Source organism: Cyanistes caeruleus, unplaced genomic scaffold (assembly GCF_971803275.1).
Source record: "Cyanistes caeruleus unplaced genomic scaffold, bCyaCae1.hap1.1 HAP1_SCAFFOLD_119, whole genome shotgun sequence".
Lineage (NCBI taxonomy): Eukaryota > Metazoa > Chordata > Aves > Passeriformes > Paridae > Cyanistes > Cyanistes caeruleus.
The window spans coordinates 402,434-417,915 of NW_028255918.1; the positions used below are offsets into that span (position 1 = coordinate 402,434).

At 52.2% G+C, this 15,482-nt stretch overlaps 1 protein-coding gene across 1 annotated transcript in view; it reads right to left on the reverse strand.

Moving 5' to 3' along the window:
* LOC147646149 (maestro heat-like repeat-containing protein family member 7) overlaps nucleotides 1-7,029 on the reverse strand; it is a 165,252-nt gene extending 158,223 nt beyond the window's left edge. Inside the window, exons 1-14 of the mRNA XM_086873866.1 lie at nucleotides 6,442-7,029; nucleotides 6,190-6,342; nucleotides 5,856-5,920; nucleotides 5,597-5,746; nucleotides 5,259-5,407; nucleotides 4,807-4,954; nucleotides 4,370-4,557; nucleotides 4,143-4,280; nucleotides 3,750-3,864; nucleotides 3,440-3,577; nucleotides 3,050-3,226; nucleotides 2,758-2,913; nucleotides 2,498-2,599; nucleotides 2,025-2,127 (exon numbers count right to left, since the gene is read on the reverse strand). Coding sequence (XP_086729992.1) covers nucleotides 2,025-2,127; nucleotides 2,498-2,599; nucleotides 2,758-2,913; nucleotides 3,050-3,226; nucleotides 3,440-3,577; nucleotides 3,750-3,864; nucleotides 4,143-4,280; nucleotides 4,370-4,557; nucleotides 4,807-4,954; nucleotides 5,259-5,407; nucleotides 5,597-5,746; nucleotides 5,856-5,920; nucleotides 6,190-6,342; nucleotides 6,442-6,565 — 1,906 coding nt within the window. The 5' untranslated portion in view covers nucleotides 6,566-7,029. The remainder of the gene's footprint in view (nucleotides 1-2,024; nucleotides 2,128-2,497; nucleotides 2,600-2,757; nucleotides 2,914-3,049; nucleotides 3,227-3,439; nucleotides 3,578-3,749; nucleotides 3,865-4,142; nucleotides 4,281-4,369; nucleotides 4,558-4,806; nucleotides 4,955-5,258; nucleotides 5,408-5,596; nucleotides 5,747-5,855; nucleotides 5,921-6,189; nucleotides 6,343-6,441) is intronic.
* Nucleotides 7,030-15,482: the final 8,453 nt, after the last annotated feature.

A 15,482-nucleotide genomic window follows, 5' to 3' on the forward strand; every position in this document is an offset into this window, starting at 1 on the left:
GGCTGCTGCGGACGCCTCAGTGCGCAGGTGCCGACGTTGGGGCTGCTGCTGTTCCTGGGCACACTCTGCTGCTGTTTCTGTGGGCTCCAGAGCCGCTTGGGCAGCAGCCACTGGGCAGCCCTGCCGGAGGAGACATCGCCACCCTCCCCATGGTGGCAGCAGCTCTGTGGGCCCCGAGCTCTGTGTCAGGGGGGCCTTGGTCACAGCAGCGTGGCCTGGGCAACCGCGAGGGCCCGGGCTGGCCGCCAGCCCTGCCTCTGCCCACTGCCCCTTCCTGGAGGCACCCAGTGGCCGTGGCCTGGCAGCACCCTCTGCCCTCCATGTCCCCAGCCAGCCCAGCCTGGGCACCTCGGGCTGTCCCCACCCTCCCGCTGGGGTGGTGTCCCAGCCTCCAGGCCTTCTGCTGCAGGCCTGGGGGACATTTTGGGGCAGCACCGGAGCAGCCAGGAGTAAGGGACCAGGCGGCTGCCCGGGGGCTGCTTATGGCCTCTGACACCCAATTCCTCAGGGCTTTCCACCACCCCGGCTCCTCCAGGGCCTTCTGTCCCCTTGGAACCTCCTGCCACCCACTCCCTCACACATGCCCCTCGTGCCTTCCCACTGCCTTGTCCCGTCTGGGCCTCCGCAGCCCCTCATCCCTTCACGGCCTCCCAGCACCCCGTGCCCTCAGGGGCTCCACCAGCCTGGCCCGGCAGCAGCGCCGCAGCCCCACAGGAGCTCCAGCAGCTCCTCAGCCATCACGGCAGCAACACACGGGCAGCAGGACACAGATGGCGCTTCCTGCCTGCCACAGGGCTTGTGGCTTCAGCACAACCACCAAAGGCCAAGGGGCTTCTGGCCATTTCCCCTGCACCACTGCACGCCCCGGCAGGTTGCTGGACACAAGAACCCTTTTCCCTCTCTTCCCCTATGCCCCACACACCCTGGGCAGCAAAAGAAAGGTCTCGGGACTCTTGTGGTTTATAACATATCCTATATTATTTACATACTAGATGGAAACGAAACGAAGAAAAGTACAATCTCTATGAAAAAAAAAAATAACAAATGGCCCATGTGGCCCCAGAAGATAGAGCCTCTCAGCCCTAACATATCCTATACTATTTACATACTAAAAAGAAAAAAATAGAAGAAAACAATTCTTATGAAATAAAAAATCCCGGCTGGCCCAGGTGGCCCCAGCAAACAGAACGTCCCATATCAGCCTTGAGCACATCTGCAGCAGCGCAGCCAGCCCAGGCCCGACAGACGAGGCCGTGTCCTCCATGCCCTGAGGAATTGATCGTGCACCCTCTGGAGGATGGAATATCGGGCACTCTGGATGGCCCGGAGGACATACAGCGTTTCAAGTGCCAGGTCTGACACGGCACCGCTTCTGTCCTCCGTCAGGCGTTCGAGGGCTGCAAGAGAGACAAACAGAGCCACGGTCACACCCCAGAGCTGTGGGGGCCCAGCGAGAGCCCCCTGCCAGGGCCATGCCAGCCGGCTCTTGCCTTGGCCAGGAGGGAGCAGGGACCAAGGGGGTCAGCCCGAAGCTGCTGGCCACAAATGCCCCACGTGGCCCTGAAATCTCACTGTGCTCTGCCCACGCCGCCCCTTACCGGGACAGGGAGCAGAGCCCTCCACAGCCAGGCCAGGGCTTGCAGCTGCCCCCGACAGCCACCGCTGTCAGCCCGCTGCCCTGGCTCACCTCTGCACAAGACCTGGAGCTCTGCGTGCTGCCCCCTCAGCTGCTCCCCGGCCATCCCTGAGAACACAGAGCCTGTCAGGGTCCCAGCAGCACAGCTCCCTGCCAGCGGCGCTGCCAGCCCTGTGGCCACACGGCCTCCTGCCCCGGCAGGGCTCAGTCCGAGCCCTTGCCGCACCCTGACTCAGCCCAAGGGCACGGCTGCCAGAGGCCGGCAGCAGCAGCCCCGAGGACAGCCGGGGCTCCAGGGCGCCGGGCCCGGGTGCCGCTGCCGGGGCAGCAGCCGGGGCTGGGGCCGAGCTGCGGCGGGGCGGGGAGGGAGCCCGGGCTCGGGACTCACCGATGACCCTGATGGCCGCCGCTCGCAGGGTCTCCTGTGGGTCCTGCAGGTACTGCAGGGCCCGGCGCAGGTGCTCGGCCAAGGGGATCCTGTGGTCGGCCAGCTGGAGAGAGCGGCAGGAGGGAAGGGTTGGCGCGGGCTCTGTCCCTCGGCCGGGCGCTGCTGCCTGCGGCCAGCCCCGGCCTCCCGTGCCCGGCCAGCCCTGAGGCCCGGCCAGCAGCCGCTGGCGCCGGGCTCTGGAGGGGGCAGAGGGCCGGCTGCTGCCCGGGGAGCCGCGGTGCCGGCCCGGCCCGCAGCCCCGCTGGGCCGGGGCTCCATCGGCACCCGGCTCGGGGCCACAGGGGGCTGGAGAAGAAGCCGTGCGGCCCCCGGCTGCAGCAGTGGGCAGGGGCACAGCTGCCAGCCCCACACACCGAGCACCGGGGCCAGGGGGCTTCTGTAGCTTGAGGCTGGGACTTCCAGGCTGTCCTTACCACGAGCTTGGCAAACTTCCACAGCTTCTCCTTCCTCACAGCTTTCTCCAGGTCTGGCCTCTTCAGGAAGTCAGCCGCGCGAAGGAGCGTTGTCCGAGAGGCCTGTGGAGCAGCAGAGAGCAGCAAATGGCCCCACAAGGCAGGGCACAGGAGTGTCCCAGTGCCAAGGGCTGGAGGAGGCTGCAGCCTGCAAGCCTGCGTCAGGGCAGGAGGCAGCTGAGCCCCCTGCCAAGGCGCAGCAGCAGCCCAGGAGTCCTCACCTCTGCCACATGCCGATTCTCATCTTGGCAGTGGAAAAACAGTGGGAGCAGGCTCTGGTACACTCGTTCCTTCAGGGGCTTTCTTCCTTCTTCTTCTGCCGAAGACATCACTCTTCGAAGGAGAGACATGGAGAGCAGCTGCACGTGGCTATCAGGCTGTATGAAAGGAAGGAAGGAAAAATGACCTCATCATTGGCTTCTTGTGGCCCACATTGGTGCAGGCCTGCAAATGCACAGGGCACAAAGTGTCCAGGCAGCAGGCAGTGGCTGTGGCTGGGGCACAGAGCCTTACATTGTCCAGGAGTTTCAGGAGCGGCTCAGCCAGCTGCAGGGCCCTGCGCCAGGATATTGGGGTGTCTTCTTTCAGGAAAATATGGCTCAGAAGAGCAGTGCTCATCCTGGCCACGTCACTGTCCAAGTCCCACAGGAGGTGCACTAGTCTTCCTGTCAGGCTCTGAATTCTTTCGGCCTGTGCAGAACACAAGTGTGTGAAAGCCCGGGCAGCTGCCGCAGGGCCCAGAGGCCAAAGGGCTGTCCCAAAGCACTCGGGCAGCTGAAGCAGGAGGCAGGAGAGCTGCGAGGAGCTGCCTCAGTGCCCAAGGCAACGGCCAGCCAAGGCCAAGTGACAGCATTGCCCAGCCTCATGCTGCCCACACGGCTTCAGCTGCTGCCCCCTTCTCACCATGGAGGGACGGTCCTTTAGCAGGAGGAGAGCCCTGAGAACCTGGTGATGCATCTCTGTGGAATTGTACCACAGGTACTTATACAAGATATCCATTAGGCTGTCACCACAGTCACTCAAATCCAGGCAATCTAGGAGCTGAAAGGCACAGGGCAGTGAGAGGGGAGCTGGCTGGCAGGAGCCTGGAAGTGCGCAGGGCTGGGCCCAGGCAGCAGCACAGGGCGCGGGTGCCGTCCCAGGCAGCTGTGGCTATGCCAGGGGACAGGGCTGGCAGGGAGCTGAGCGAGGTAGTGCTGGCCATCAGGCTCACCTCCACAAGGAATGCCATGGCACAGACATCCCAGAGTGGCAACGGTTTGCTGAGCACCTCAAGCAGGTAGCTTAAGATGCTTTTGCACAAGTGGATGGATGCACGGCGCATTACCCTGGAAGGCGGAAAATGGCAGAAAGAGTCTCAGCAAGGGTGCGAGAAACCTCTCCCAGGACTGATGGACACAGTTGTCCTATTGCCCCAGCACCCTGTGAGGGGATTTGGGCCCTTGAGATGTGGCTGCTCCTGGGCACCCTCCTCTCACAGCCTTTTGCAGTCTCCTTGGCCATCCCTCGCTGACGAGGCCCTCAGGCCCATGGCCACGGGGACTGTGGGGGGCATCCCGGGCAGGGGTCACAAATGTCAGAGGCAGTGGGGAGAAGGGGGGCTCACCTGGCCAGCAGACCCACGGCATAGTGGTGGGTGTCAGCACAGAGCAGCGTGTCCCAGCCACGCTTGCGTTCCATTGCCACCACCACATGCTCCAAGTGGAGACTGCAGAGCAGGGCCTTCAGGGTCTGCACTGCAAACCTGTGTGCACAGCAAAGCCCAGGTGACGCTGGGAGTGCTGGCTCCGAGGCTGGGGAAGTGGCAGGGACAGGAGGAGTGGCATGGAGCACCTGTTGGGGCTGGTGGAGAGGCCGTGTTGCTCCTGGCATTCCTTCCAGAAGGTATGGACGTCCTCTGTCCTATACAAAGTACTGAAGTATGTTTGGAAGAGGAGATGCACAAAGAGGCGGGGGAAATAGACTGTGAGGATCTGTGGACAACAGGGCCCCTGGAGGATCTTCCACATCACCAGAGTTGCCTGCAGAGGACAAAGCAGCCTGAGACAGCGCTCAGTGCCGGGGCGTCCGTGTGGCAGGGCCTGAGCGTGGCAGGGAGAGGCCGGGACAGACGCAGGGGGAGCAGCGGGCCTGGTGGCCCTGAAGCTGCCCCTAGGCCAGGTTTGTGGCCAGTGCCTGAAGCAGGGAGATGCAGTGGGGGAAGGAGGCAACAGAGCTGCTGGAGAGGCGGCCGGCCTTGCGGTGAGCAAAGGCCAGCTCCAGAAACTCACAGTCAGGGAAAAGACAGCCGTCTTGTCCCCATCAGAGGTGCCCAGGTTTTTCTGCGGCCAGCTCCCCACCACATTGATGAGGAGCGGTGTCACTTCCTCTGAAATCCAGGGCGAGAGCAAGATGGTCGTCCACATGGCCATAGCAGCTCTGCGGGGTCAGACACAGCACCGTGGGCTGGGCAGCAGCGGGGAGCTGAGCTGGCCGCCAGCTCTGCCTGTGCCCACTGGCCCTGAGCGGCAGCAGCAGCCAGGCAGCCCAGCCCTGTGGGGACAGGCCCCTGAGGGGCAGGCTGGCAGCATGGCAGCAGGCTCGGGGGCCGACTTTGTAGCAGGGTTGGCAAAGGGAGCAGCCAGAGGGCCCTGCAAGTCTGTGTTGCTCACAGCCCTGGGCCGGGCTGTACAGGGTGATGGGCTGGGGAGCCCTGAGGCCTCGGGGCAGCTGGGCCCCATACCTGTCACACGTTGGGGCCACCCGCAGGAGAGTGATGGCCACATCATCGGGCTCTGCCTCGGCCACTTGCATCAGGGCCCAGTCCATCCTGTGCTCAGCAGCCTCATTGGCCATGAGCCACTGGTGGATGTACCTCACCACGCCGGGCACCTGGAGAAGGCACCTGGAGACTTGGAATGCTAGCAGAGGGAGTCAGCAATGTGCCCAGCTTCTTCCCCAGACAAGTGCTTCTCTTCCAGCACGCTGCCATGGGCTCAAAAGCTCCAAGTGAGCAACAGGCGTGGCTTGGGAAAGCCAAGCAATTGCTGGAGGATCAAAGGCTGGCCACAGGCTGCTTACTTGCTCTGGATTGAAAAGAGCCGTCTCTACAAGCAGATCCAGCTGGGCAGCGCTGCTTTGTTCTACCAAGACCTCTGAGGATGCTTTGACCTCAGTGTCCATAGGTCTGGTGTCTTCCTTGCCAATTCTCGTGATGATTTGGTAAAGAAACTGTAGGAGAAGGGAAGGAAGGCAGGGAAGTTGCATGGAGTGCTCCAAGTGCGGTGCTGGGCTGAGCAGTGCCAGCAGGCCCAGCGCAGGTGGGGATGGCTGCAGGTACCTGCGCTGCTCTGCGGAAGCGGCCACGGGCGGTGTCCTGCTCTTGTGTGCCGTCCATGGCTGCATCTGGCAAAGAGCAGCCAGAGCTGAGGGGCTGCAGGAGAGGCGGGAGAGCACAGCCCAGCCCTGCGTTCCCCAGGCAGGGACAGTCCCGGGATGCCCCAGGGGATGCAGCACGGCCACTGCTGCGGGGGCAGCCCCAGGCCCTTTTTTGTGCTGTCCATGGGTGTGTGTCCACAGGACAGTGTGGGATGGGATGAGATGGGATGCAATGGGATGGGATGGGGCCAAGATGGCCACAGGCACCAGCCCTGTGGCCCAGCTCTGCCACTCACCCTCCTCCAGCGGCTGCAACTGCTGCACCTCTTCGGTCTCTGGTGCTGGGGCAGCTCCAGGGCCTTCTTCCTCGACCTCCTCCTCCTCCACCCAGGCCAGCTTGGGCACTCTTGGGGGTCGCTGCTCCATATCTTCCTCCAGACTCTCCAATCCTTTCCATAGGAACAGCACCAGGGGATGGCATGGCATGGAATGGGATGGGGCCAAGCTGGCAACAGGCACTAGCCCTAAGGCCGAGCTCTGCAACTCACCCTCCTGTGGTGCCTGGAAGTCCTGCACCTCTTCAGACTCCTGTGCCAGGACAGCTCCAGAGCCTTCTTCTTCCTGCTCCTCAAGCCAGGCCAACTTGGGCACTCTTGGGGGTCGCTGCTCCATGGCAGTGACTTGATTTATGGCTGCTTGCAGGAGAGATGGCTCGGAAAAGCTCAGAGTCAGCAAGTCCTGCAGTCGTGCCTGGAAGGCACCTGCAAGACTCAAGTCCTGGCAAGATTGCAAGACAGCGAGTCCTGCACTTGGGTCTTGAGGGCTCCTGCCACAAGGACAGGAGGCTCCTCGACAGGGATTGTGGTCTGGTCTCAAGGGCAGAGACTGCAGGGATGGGCGACACGTCGGAAAAGCTCCGGGTCACCAAGTCCCACGGTCTGCCCTCAAGAGAACCTTAAGAAGGAAGGCTCAGCAAGGCCACAGGTCAGCAAGACCTGTGGTCTGGCCTCGAGGTCACCTGTAGGAATAATCCTTCAGAAAAGCTCCAGGTCCGACACAAAGGAGTGCGCTGTGCGGGGGCTCCTCACAGCACCGCTCTGGCGCGTCCTGACCCGTCGCGTGCACCGAGCACTGTGGCGTGGCCCTGTCACCGCCAGCTCCTATGTCAGCACGTGTCACAAAGGGCCCTTTGACATCTGCTCCCGTTGCCACCATCCCACGGTGACCGTGCTGCAGCGTGTCACAAAGGGCCCTTGCACACCCTGCCCTCCGCCCTGGGGCCGCCCCCATCCCCCCCCAAGTGGCCCAGCTTGGAAGGAATCCCTTGCCCAAAGTGTCTAAGACAGCCTGACGGGATCTTTAGGAACAGCTTGTTAGAAATGAAATGGAGGCAAATTTATCAATAAGAATTTTATTGAAAACTTTGTAAAATTTACTCATGGAAATGTCTCAGTGTTGAGAGACAGGTGACTGCTAGGGACGGCAGGAGCCTCCCTTGGAATGAAAAATGTAGACCCCCTCCCTCCGAATTATGATAATCCTGAAATCAAGGGGCTCTCAGGCAGAGATCTGGGGATAGGAATAACAGTTCTTTACTAATATTTATAACCAGGCAAACAAACAACAATAACTACAGCATTAGCAAGAAAACAGAGCCAGGGACCCCGTGACAGCTTTCTGGGCTGAGACGGGAAAGGATGGAGGAGAGGCTTTGTTTCACAAACCCCCTCGGGTTGGCAGTCAGTGCTGGTGCTCCTGCAGGGCTCTGAGGAACACTCAGCTGGAAACAGCAGGGATGAGCTGAGATCCCGGGCCAGTGGCTGAGGTGGATCAGCAGCTCCACGGTGGTGGCTGGCACTGCCACACGTCCCGGCAGGACAGGGGGTGCGAGGCCACCAATGAAGAGGGAAGAAGGAGAAGAAGCAGCAGCTCCATCTGGGTGATGGCGAAATTCCCTTCTCCCCACCACAACAGCTCTGCACCCAAAGTGTTCTTCTCCGAAGCTGAAGAAGCCACCAAACTGTCCCCACCCTCCCCTTTTCCTGCCCCCTTCCCCCCTTGGGCCCAGCCAAACTCTTTGTTTTTCCTCAAGCACGCACCAGGTACCCGCAGTTAAGTTTTCCCTGCAAGTCATGAGTAAAAATTCCACAGGCAAGCCAGAACTAAATAGAAAATAAAGGACACCTAACCCCCAACACCTGTAAGTTGTATCTTGAGAGTCAGCCAGGATCTTTGTTTGCCAGAAACACCTCTGAAGTTTAATCAAGGCATTAGTAATCAAAATTATTTTGAAAATTTAAAGATCAAAGTAGCCAAAATACTCAATGTAACTAATTGCTGGGTATGTTCTCAGCTCAGGTTGGGAGGAATGGGGTTCCCTCGGAGGGCTCACCCTGTGGGGTGGCCAAAACTCTGTCAATGGGCTCTGACTCGTAACAGATCCAGTGCAGGGACACTCAGAGAAAACTGTGCTGTGGAACACAGGAATGCAATTATCAGTTTTACAGGATTGACTGAGATTTCCCTTCAGGAGAAACCAAGCCCTGTTCTAGCTGGAGGCCACAATGTGAAAGGATTTCTGTGCTTTACCATCACAAGCTTACTCATTCCTTTTCCTCACCCTCATTCACGTTAGGAACAATAATTCTGTTGTCCATGGAGCTGGCACCTTTTGAATTCCAGAATAATGTCCCCAAGGTCCTTTGCTGTTCAGCTTTACCGCGCTGTCTGTGGCTAACAAGGCTTGCTGGGGTCCTTTTCCCTTCGGCTGGAGAGGTGCCGGGTCCCAGTCCCTGAGGGACAGCCAGGCTCCTGTCTGGAATTGGTGTGGAAGTCCCTCAGGGTCACATCAGCCTTCACATGGAGCCCCGTGGATCTGACCATTTTCCAAAGGGGCCGTTGGGGCAAACAGGGAGATTTGGTCTGGCAGGGTCTGTAAAACAATATCCCATCCCATCGACTTGTTCTGGCAGAGAACACTTGGCTGCAGGGACATATTCCCATTGTTCCTGCTCAGGTCTCAGGATTCAAACAGTGTTGCCTTTGCCCAGAGCTGTTCCTTCAGCTGGCTCGGGAGGGCCATTTGGCCTCTGGACCCACACTCTGGCTCCTTTATTAGGACTGCTGGGTCCAAACTCCTTTTATCCACAAATGGAGGCAATTTGAAGTGGATATTCTTTCTTCACAATTATTTTTTCAATTGCGATATCAATATTTCTTCTACCTTGTCATGGGGTTGAACAATCAAATCTTGTTCACTATTGTTTAACAGACTTACTCCAATTTCTCCTTGATAATCTGCATCAATTCCTCCTCCCGTGACATGAACCCTTTGCAAGGCCAAGCTCCAATGAGCAGTTATCAAACCAAAGTGTCCTGGAGGAATCTGAATTCTTATTCCTGTATTGTAAACTCTCATTTGCTTCTGATTTCTCCTAATGAATTCCAGTGCATGAAGGTCCAGCCCTGCAGCCTCTGGGGTGGCCCTGGCAGGGGCCATCACAGCCAGAACAATTTCCCAGGCAGCCCAAGTCTCACTGTCCATGGCTGTGTTTGCAAATTGGGTGCAGCTGTGCACACCCAGGGGTTTCCATTTCCCAGTGGGCCCATTGTTAAGGGCATGGAGCCCATCTGGGAGATGGGTTCTCCACCGGGACAGGTTCCCATCTCCTCGTTTTATCAGCTGCTCTTTTAACAGCCTCTCCAGCCATGGAACCAATCCTGCCATTTGTGGATAGTGTGGTACATGAAAAACCCAGCAGTTTTAATCTCTGTATTTTTCCCAGGAACAGACAAAGCATTCCACATCACAGCATCAGCAAGCCATATAAAAACAGCCAACTTCACCCCTTCCTCCTTTATTCCGTGTATACAATTCACAAAGTTTACCATTGACATTTGGGTCTTTGCTAGTCCTTTTTTGTAGGGTATTTAGTGTTACAGTGAGCAACCAAAGCTCACAAATTAGTATTGTCAACATTATTTCACATTATCAATTTTTAATTTTGGATATAAATATATATTATTGATTATTATTATTATCATTATTATAATTATTACTATTAATATCATTATTACTATCATTATCATCATCATCATTGTTGTTTTTGTTGTTTCACTTGCACAAATAAACCTGAGCTCAAGACTAAAACCTGCTGTACCTTCACATGGGAGCATTCCAAAAACAATTGTTCCTTCTCTTGGTGCTGTTTCCAATGTGCTGTTAACAAAATCCATCCTCATCTTCCCAAACCCACAAGTTCTTTTCCTTTTTCCACATGCAATTTTTGGCTGCATTCTAAGACTGATTTACTAAAATATGGATATGATCTAGTATCACTATCCAACTGAGACAGACAAAGACTCTTGAACTGGTTTAGGGTTAAAAAGTGTATGATTATTAGCAGCGCTGGGCCGATGTGTCAGATCACCCCTTAATACACATGGCCCTGAATACTCGTGAATACAGGCTTTTTATTTCCAGAAATATGGAACACTAATGCATATTCATAACCCCCTTGCCACCCACACTCTGCTTCCTATGCTAATTAGGAAAAAAGCAATTAAGCATGCGTAGTTTGTTCCTTGAAATGAGTTGGTGGTCCTTTTATGAGGAGGGGTGAGAGAAGGGAGGGAAGGGATATGGCTCTTCCTCCTTCTGACCTTTCTACCTTTTCAATGCAAAGTGACAAATGGACCCTTGGCTGGGCTCCTAGTTTCATGTCTTCCAGGAGTTTCTGATTTGCAATTCTCTTCTGTTCTTCAAGTTCCTTACCAGATTCATTGCTTCTCATTATAAGCCCAGCTGAACAAGCATAGAGTTGACAGACAATTAGTTATTAGCCAATGATTAACCTCTAATTTTAGCAAAGTTTCTCTAGCTCCCTTTAATTTTAGCAAGGCCCATCTATTTATTTTATTTAGATTTAGCAAGGCTTCTTTCTAATTAAGGCCTCAGCTTCTCTAAAATCTTAAATTCTTCAAAGTTTATGTCTCAGAGTTTTGACTGCTTTACGGATCCAATGGAACCTCCATAGCCCCTGGCACCCCCAGAGTTCTGGCTGAGATGAAAAGATGAATGGGGAAATAAAGAAACACCTTCTGAAGCTGGTGATAGAAACTAAGATGCCAGCTCTTGCCACTGGCTTGGGCAAGAAGAAGGGCCAGACCCAGTGGGGATACTCAATTATCTCCCTTTGAACTGATGTTTAGAATTCCTTATCCTGGTAATCCTCAGCCTTGAGAATTACCTCAGGGTAGGGATAAAGGATATCTATTGGAAACAATATGTAGCCTGGATAGTGTCTCTTGTAAAAGCTCTTTGACAAGAAGCTCAGCTAGCACAGAGCCTGCCTTTAGACTTTGCTGTTCACAACATCCAGCCAGGAGATTGAGTCCTAGTGAAGGAGTAGAGAGAAGCAGCAGCAGCAGCAGCAAAGTAGTGTAGACCTGTGCAAGTGTTGCTGAGCACAGAAACAGCCGTCAGGAGAGCTGAACACGGGTAGAGCCATCCCTCTCGAGTCAAGGTCTCTAAGGCCCCAGAAATTCAGACATCTCAGCTAGAGGAGAAGCTCGGCAGGCTGCCACTGATGCTCCACAAGAGGGGACTGGAGCAGTAGCCAGGCCATCAACATCAGGGGAAGCCCCGTGTGCCTCCCACAGCCTGGCTGCTGAAATAGTTTGTGTGGGCATCCCTTCTCTCAAATCTCCAGTCATTAGAGGCCAATCCTCACTGTCATTGTTTTCTTTATGTTAAAGCTCTTTCTGTGCCTTCACTCACCTCTACAGGTCGTGTAAAGACAACATGAAAGTAAAAGTTAAGTTAGGAAATTAAATTACACCATTAAAATGTCTGCCTTAATAATCTTACCTTGATATTGTCAGCCAGTTGAAGTTGAAACCAAAAGTAGAAAAGTAATTTTTAACCATAAGAGAAGAAGTAGCAAATCCTTTTACCTGAAAAATTGTGAAGTCTGTGGAAGGCCAGGAAGATCTGAAGACTGGCTGTGGGTGGCCAGCCCAGTCAAACCTAACCAGTGAGTTAAGTCAATAATAAACAAGATTTTGAGATGAAGAAGGAAGTCCATGGTAGCTTCATTCTTCTGAAAAAAAGCATTTATTGTCTAAATAGAACAAGAAGCACATACGTGGGAAAAAGCATTTCTGACCAGACTTTAGGTTCAGAGTGTTAGACCCCCAACTTCCCTCCTTATAATTGTTTCAGATATCAAGGCAAATAGAATCAAATGTTTGTTAAGTTCACTACCAGCAGCTAAGCAAGGTGTTCCTTCCATAATTACCAAAAAGCTTTTGAAGGCTATAAAGCAGAGGGGAAAGAGAAGGTTTTTTGGAGCCCTTATTTTTAAGCTGCCCCCAAAACAATTCCACAAGCAGGACACGTGTTGTCCGTGATGATCAGTAGAAGTAGCAACACTGAAACAAAACTCAAATCCTTTGTAATGGGTTCTGGTCCAGATCCAACAAAACAGATTTAAATGGAACTGCAGGTAGAAGCCTCGTGTGAGAGCTTAGAAATGCAAACGCTGTCAGCAGAAGAAGGGAGAGTGTGGCAAATTAAATGATAGTTAAAAGGTGGTGAAACAAATTACAAAAGCAATGGGAAAGTTAACTCATGTATCAGTCCAAACATGGAAAGAATGAGAATAAGATATGTTTTCGTGGTTATCTGGTAAACTGTGGGTTTAACAAATGCTTTTCTTGTGCTGTAGCAACTCTAATCTTTTTAGCATGTATGATCCCTTGCTTAGTACAATTTCTGCAACATTTGATAAAGAGGATGCAGGTAGTAGCCATAGCTACTAATCCAGGAATAGCTACAAAAGGACAGAAATTGATGTCACTGCAAATAATTGCAAAACAAAAAAAAAATCGAGGAATAGGAAATAAAGTCAATGATAACTAAAGTTTGTAAAGACAATTAGTAAGAAATTTTTTTTAAAAAGAGAGGTTGAGAGGAATGAGAGATTTGTCTTTAAAAACAAGCTGTGGGTCTGCTGGTAAATAAAACTAGCACTGAGAGATAAAAGAAACAATGGGAAGGATTCCTCTGATTGATGAATGGAAAAAAGATATTTGCCTTTACAAACAAACTATAAGTTTGCTGATAAATGAAATTTGATACTGAAAGATGAAAGAAACAATGGGGGAAAACCATAAATTCAATAAGAATTAAAAATGAAGAAGGAGGGTTATACATTAGAGGGGAATCTTAGGTATCGGGCACTCCGGGGAGTCTGGACCTCTCAAGTACCTCAGCTAATGGGGAAAGAGACAGGGACGTGGCTGGGAAATTCGGATAAAAAGGAGGCTGTGTCCTCCAAAAATTTGAGAGACCCCAGGAGAATGGCCCATGGCCTCTCCCTTTATTCAAATCAAGTAAAAGGACTCCTCTGTCTCCTTTTTAGACATAAACCTCTGGTGTTTGTAGATGAATTTTCCTGACAAGGCCAACAACAGACTGGAATGGAAAAATCAGCATCAGAAACCTGTGAGATGGAAAACTTTTGGCTGTTTGAGATAAAAAATGCGGACTAAAAATCTCTATGGCAAAGAACAACCTTTCTCACAAGGATTACTGTAGAAAAAGTGATGCAGGTGTTGGAATGACAGCCAGTGCCCTCAGCAAAGACAATTCCCTGTCCTGTGGGCTCCATAAACCACACGTGAACGTGGCACTCGTCCTGATTAATCCCAAAGCACTTCTCTGCAAGAAGCACTAGAGAAGTGCATGGGGCAAGAGTTCTGCAAGTGCCAGGTTCTCGTGCAGCAGGAAAGTTGTAAAATCTGAAAGATTCTAGCAACCACAAAAAATCCATCATTTATGGCTTGTAAATATTCCAGTGAATCTCAGTTACTTCTGGGTAAAATCAAACACCAAGTAGGTTTCATAACAAAATCCCAGTTTGTCTGTTCCTGTTTGTGGCAGAGGATGAGGTTACAAGCTGGCCAGCTGAAGAAGCCAAGGAGGATCTCCACTTCCCTGTCATATTTTCCTACTGACACAGGAATGAAGACCAAGAATTTGGCTCATTGGAGGGGTAAAACCAGAGGATGGGTGAGGGTTTACATCCTAAGACTTCCTTCGCTAGAGTACAAAGAGTTTAGCTGTGCGTGGATCTCCTTGCTAAACCTCTTTGTTTCCAAACTCCATTCCTCCATGGCAGAACTGAACAAGCTCCGTATGTCAGAGCTTCAAGTTCCAAGCTGTGTGCTGAGTTAATTGTAATGGATCCATTAGCAGTGCGTGGGGTTGCTGCCATGAGGAGCTCAGGTGGCTTCTTGAGATGAAAATCAATGTGCCCTTTGTCCCAGCTCCATGTGTCCTGGGACAGCCCTGGCTCCACGGGAGCACACGGAGTGTTCTCGTGCCATTTCTAAATGAAAATTGAACCTCCTCAAGAAGCCAGGCCAAAGTCACCAGACAGCAGTCACAAAAAGGAATTTAGGCAGTTTGCTGGGTGTTGATCTAACAGCTACCACCTTCCCAAAGTCCTGGCTCTGATAGTAAAAGGCCTTAAAATCTTAGAAAATTCAGGGACTTAGAAAGAAAGTTAGGTTTGGAAAGCCCTGGGAAAAGCAGGCCCTGGAAACGTTAGGCCTTGTGCTTGCTAAAGACCAGGTCAAGCTGCACTTGTGTAGTCAGTCTATGATAAATGATACAATTGTTAGATGTGATTAGATATAATTATTGTTTAGAGAACATGGGGAACCATGTTAGGGGGCTAAGGGGGGATTACGAGAAATTCATGCTTGGGTAAAAACAATGCATACAATAGAACAATGTAAGTTTAATAATTAATATGTAAGTTGCATAATGATAGAGTATAAAATATGTTCAACTCAAAACCAAGTTGGGTCAGATTTGGGTATGTGTACCCCTGACACCCAGAGCTCTTTAAATAAAGCACCTTCATATAACCATTCGTGGTTATGTGTGTTCCTGAACGCTAACAGCTCCACTAAACAAGGCTCTTTCCTCTGTCAGCAGCCTTGCATTTGATTGTGTTTGATACATATGCAGAGGAAGAAAAAGCCACTTGCACTGTGGAAACTTGAGCTGCAGCTGTGCAGTAAGTTGTGCTCAGTAGCTGACCAGCTGATTTAATTCTGAGTGGGTATTAGACAGAACATACTACAATAAAATTTCACAGGACAGCTATCAAGTATCCAAAAAATGCAGTATTATGTTATTTTCTACCTCCAATATTGCCAGCACACAGCTTAAGGAAGAAAGGTATTTACCAACCAGCACAAAAGAAAAAAATAAAAATGAAAAAAGGATTTTTAAGGATACCACAGCAATGGCCACCAGACATTTTCCAGCTTTGCAGGCTATCAGTTCAAAGTCAATCTAAACAAGCCAGCATATGTCTAGCAAGAAAGAAATCACAGTTCATGTGTGCTCCTAAAGCCAAGCTTTGCTATATCAAACATGGATGGTATCATTTTCCAGCTCTCAATAGAAGTGTCATAATTTATAAAGTAACAAAACCTCATGCATAGAAATAGATTAGTAAGGTAGGTAGGTAGATAGATAGATAGATAGATAGATAGATAGATAGATAGATAG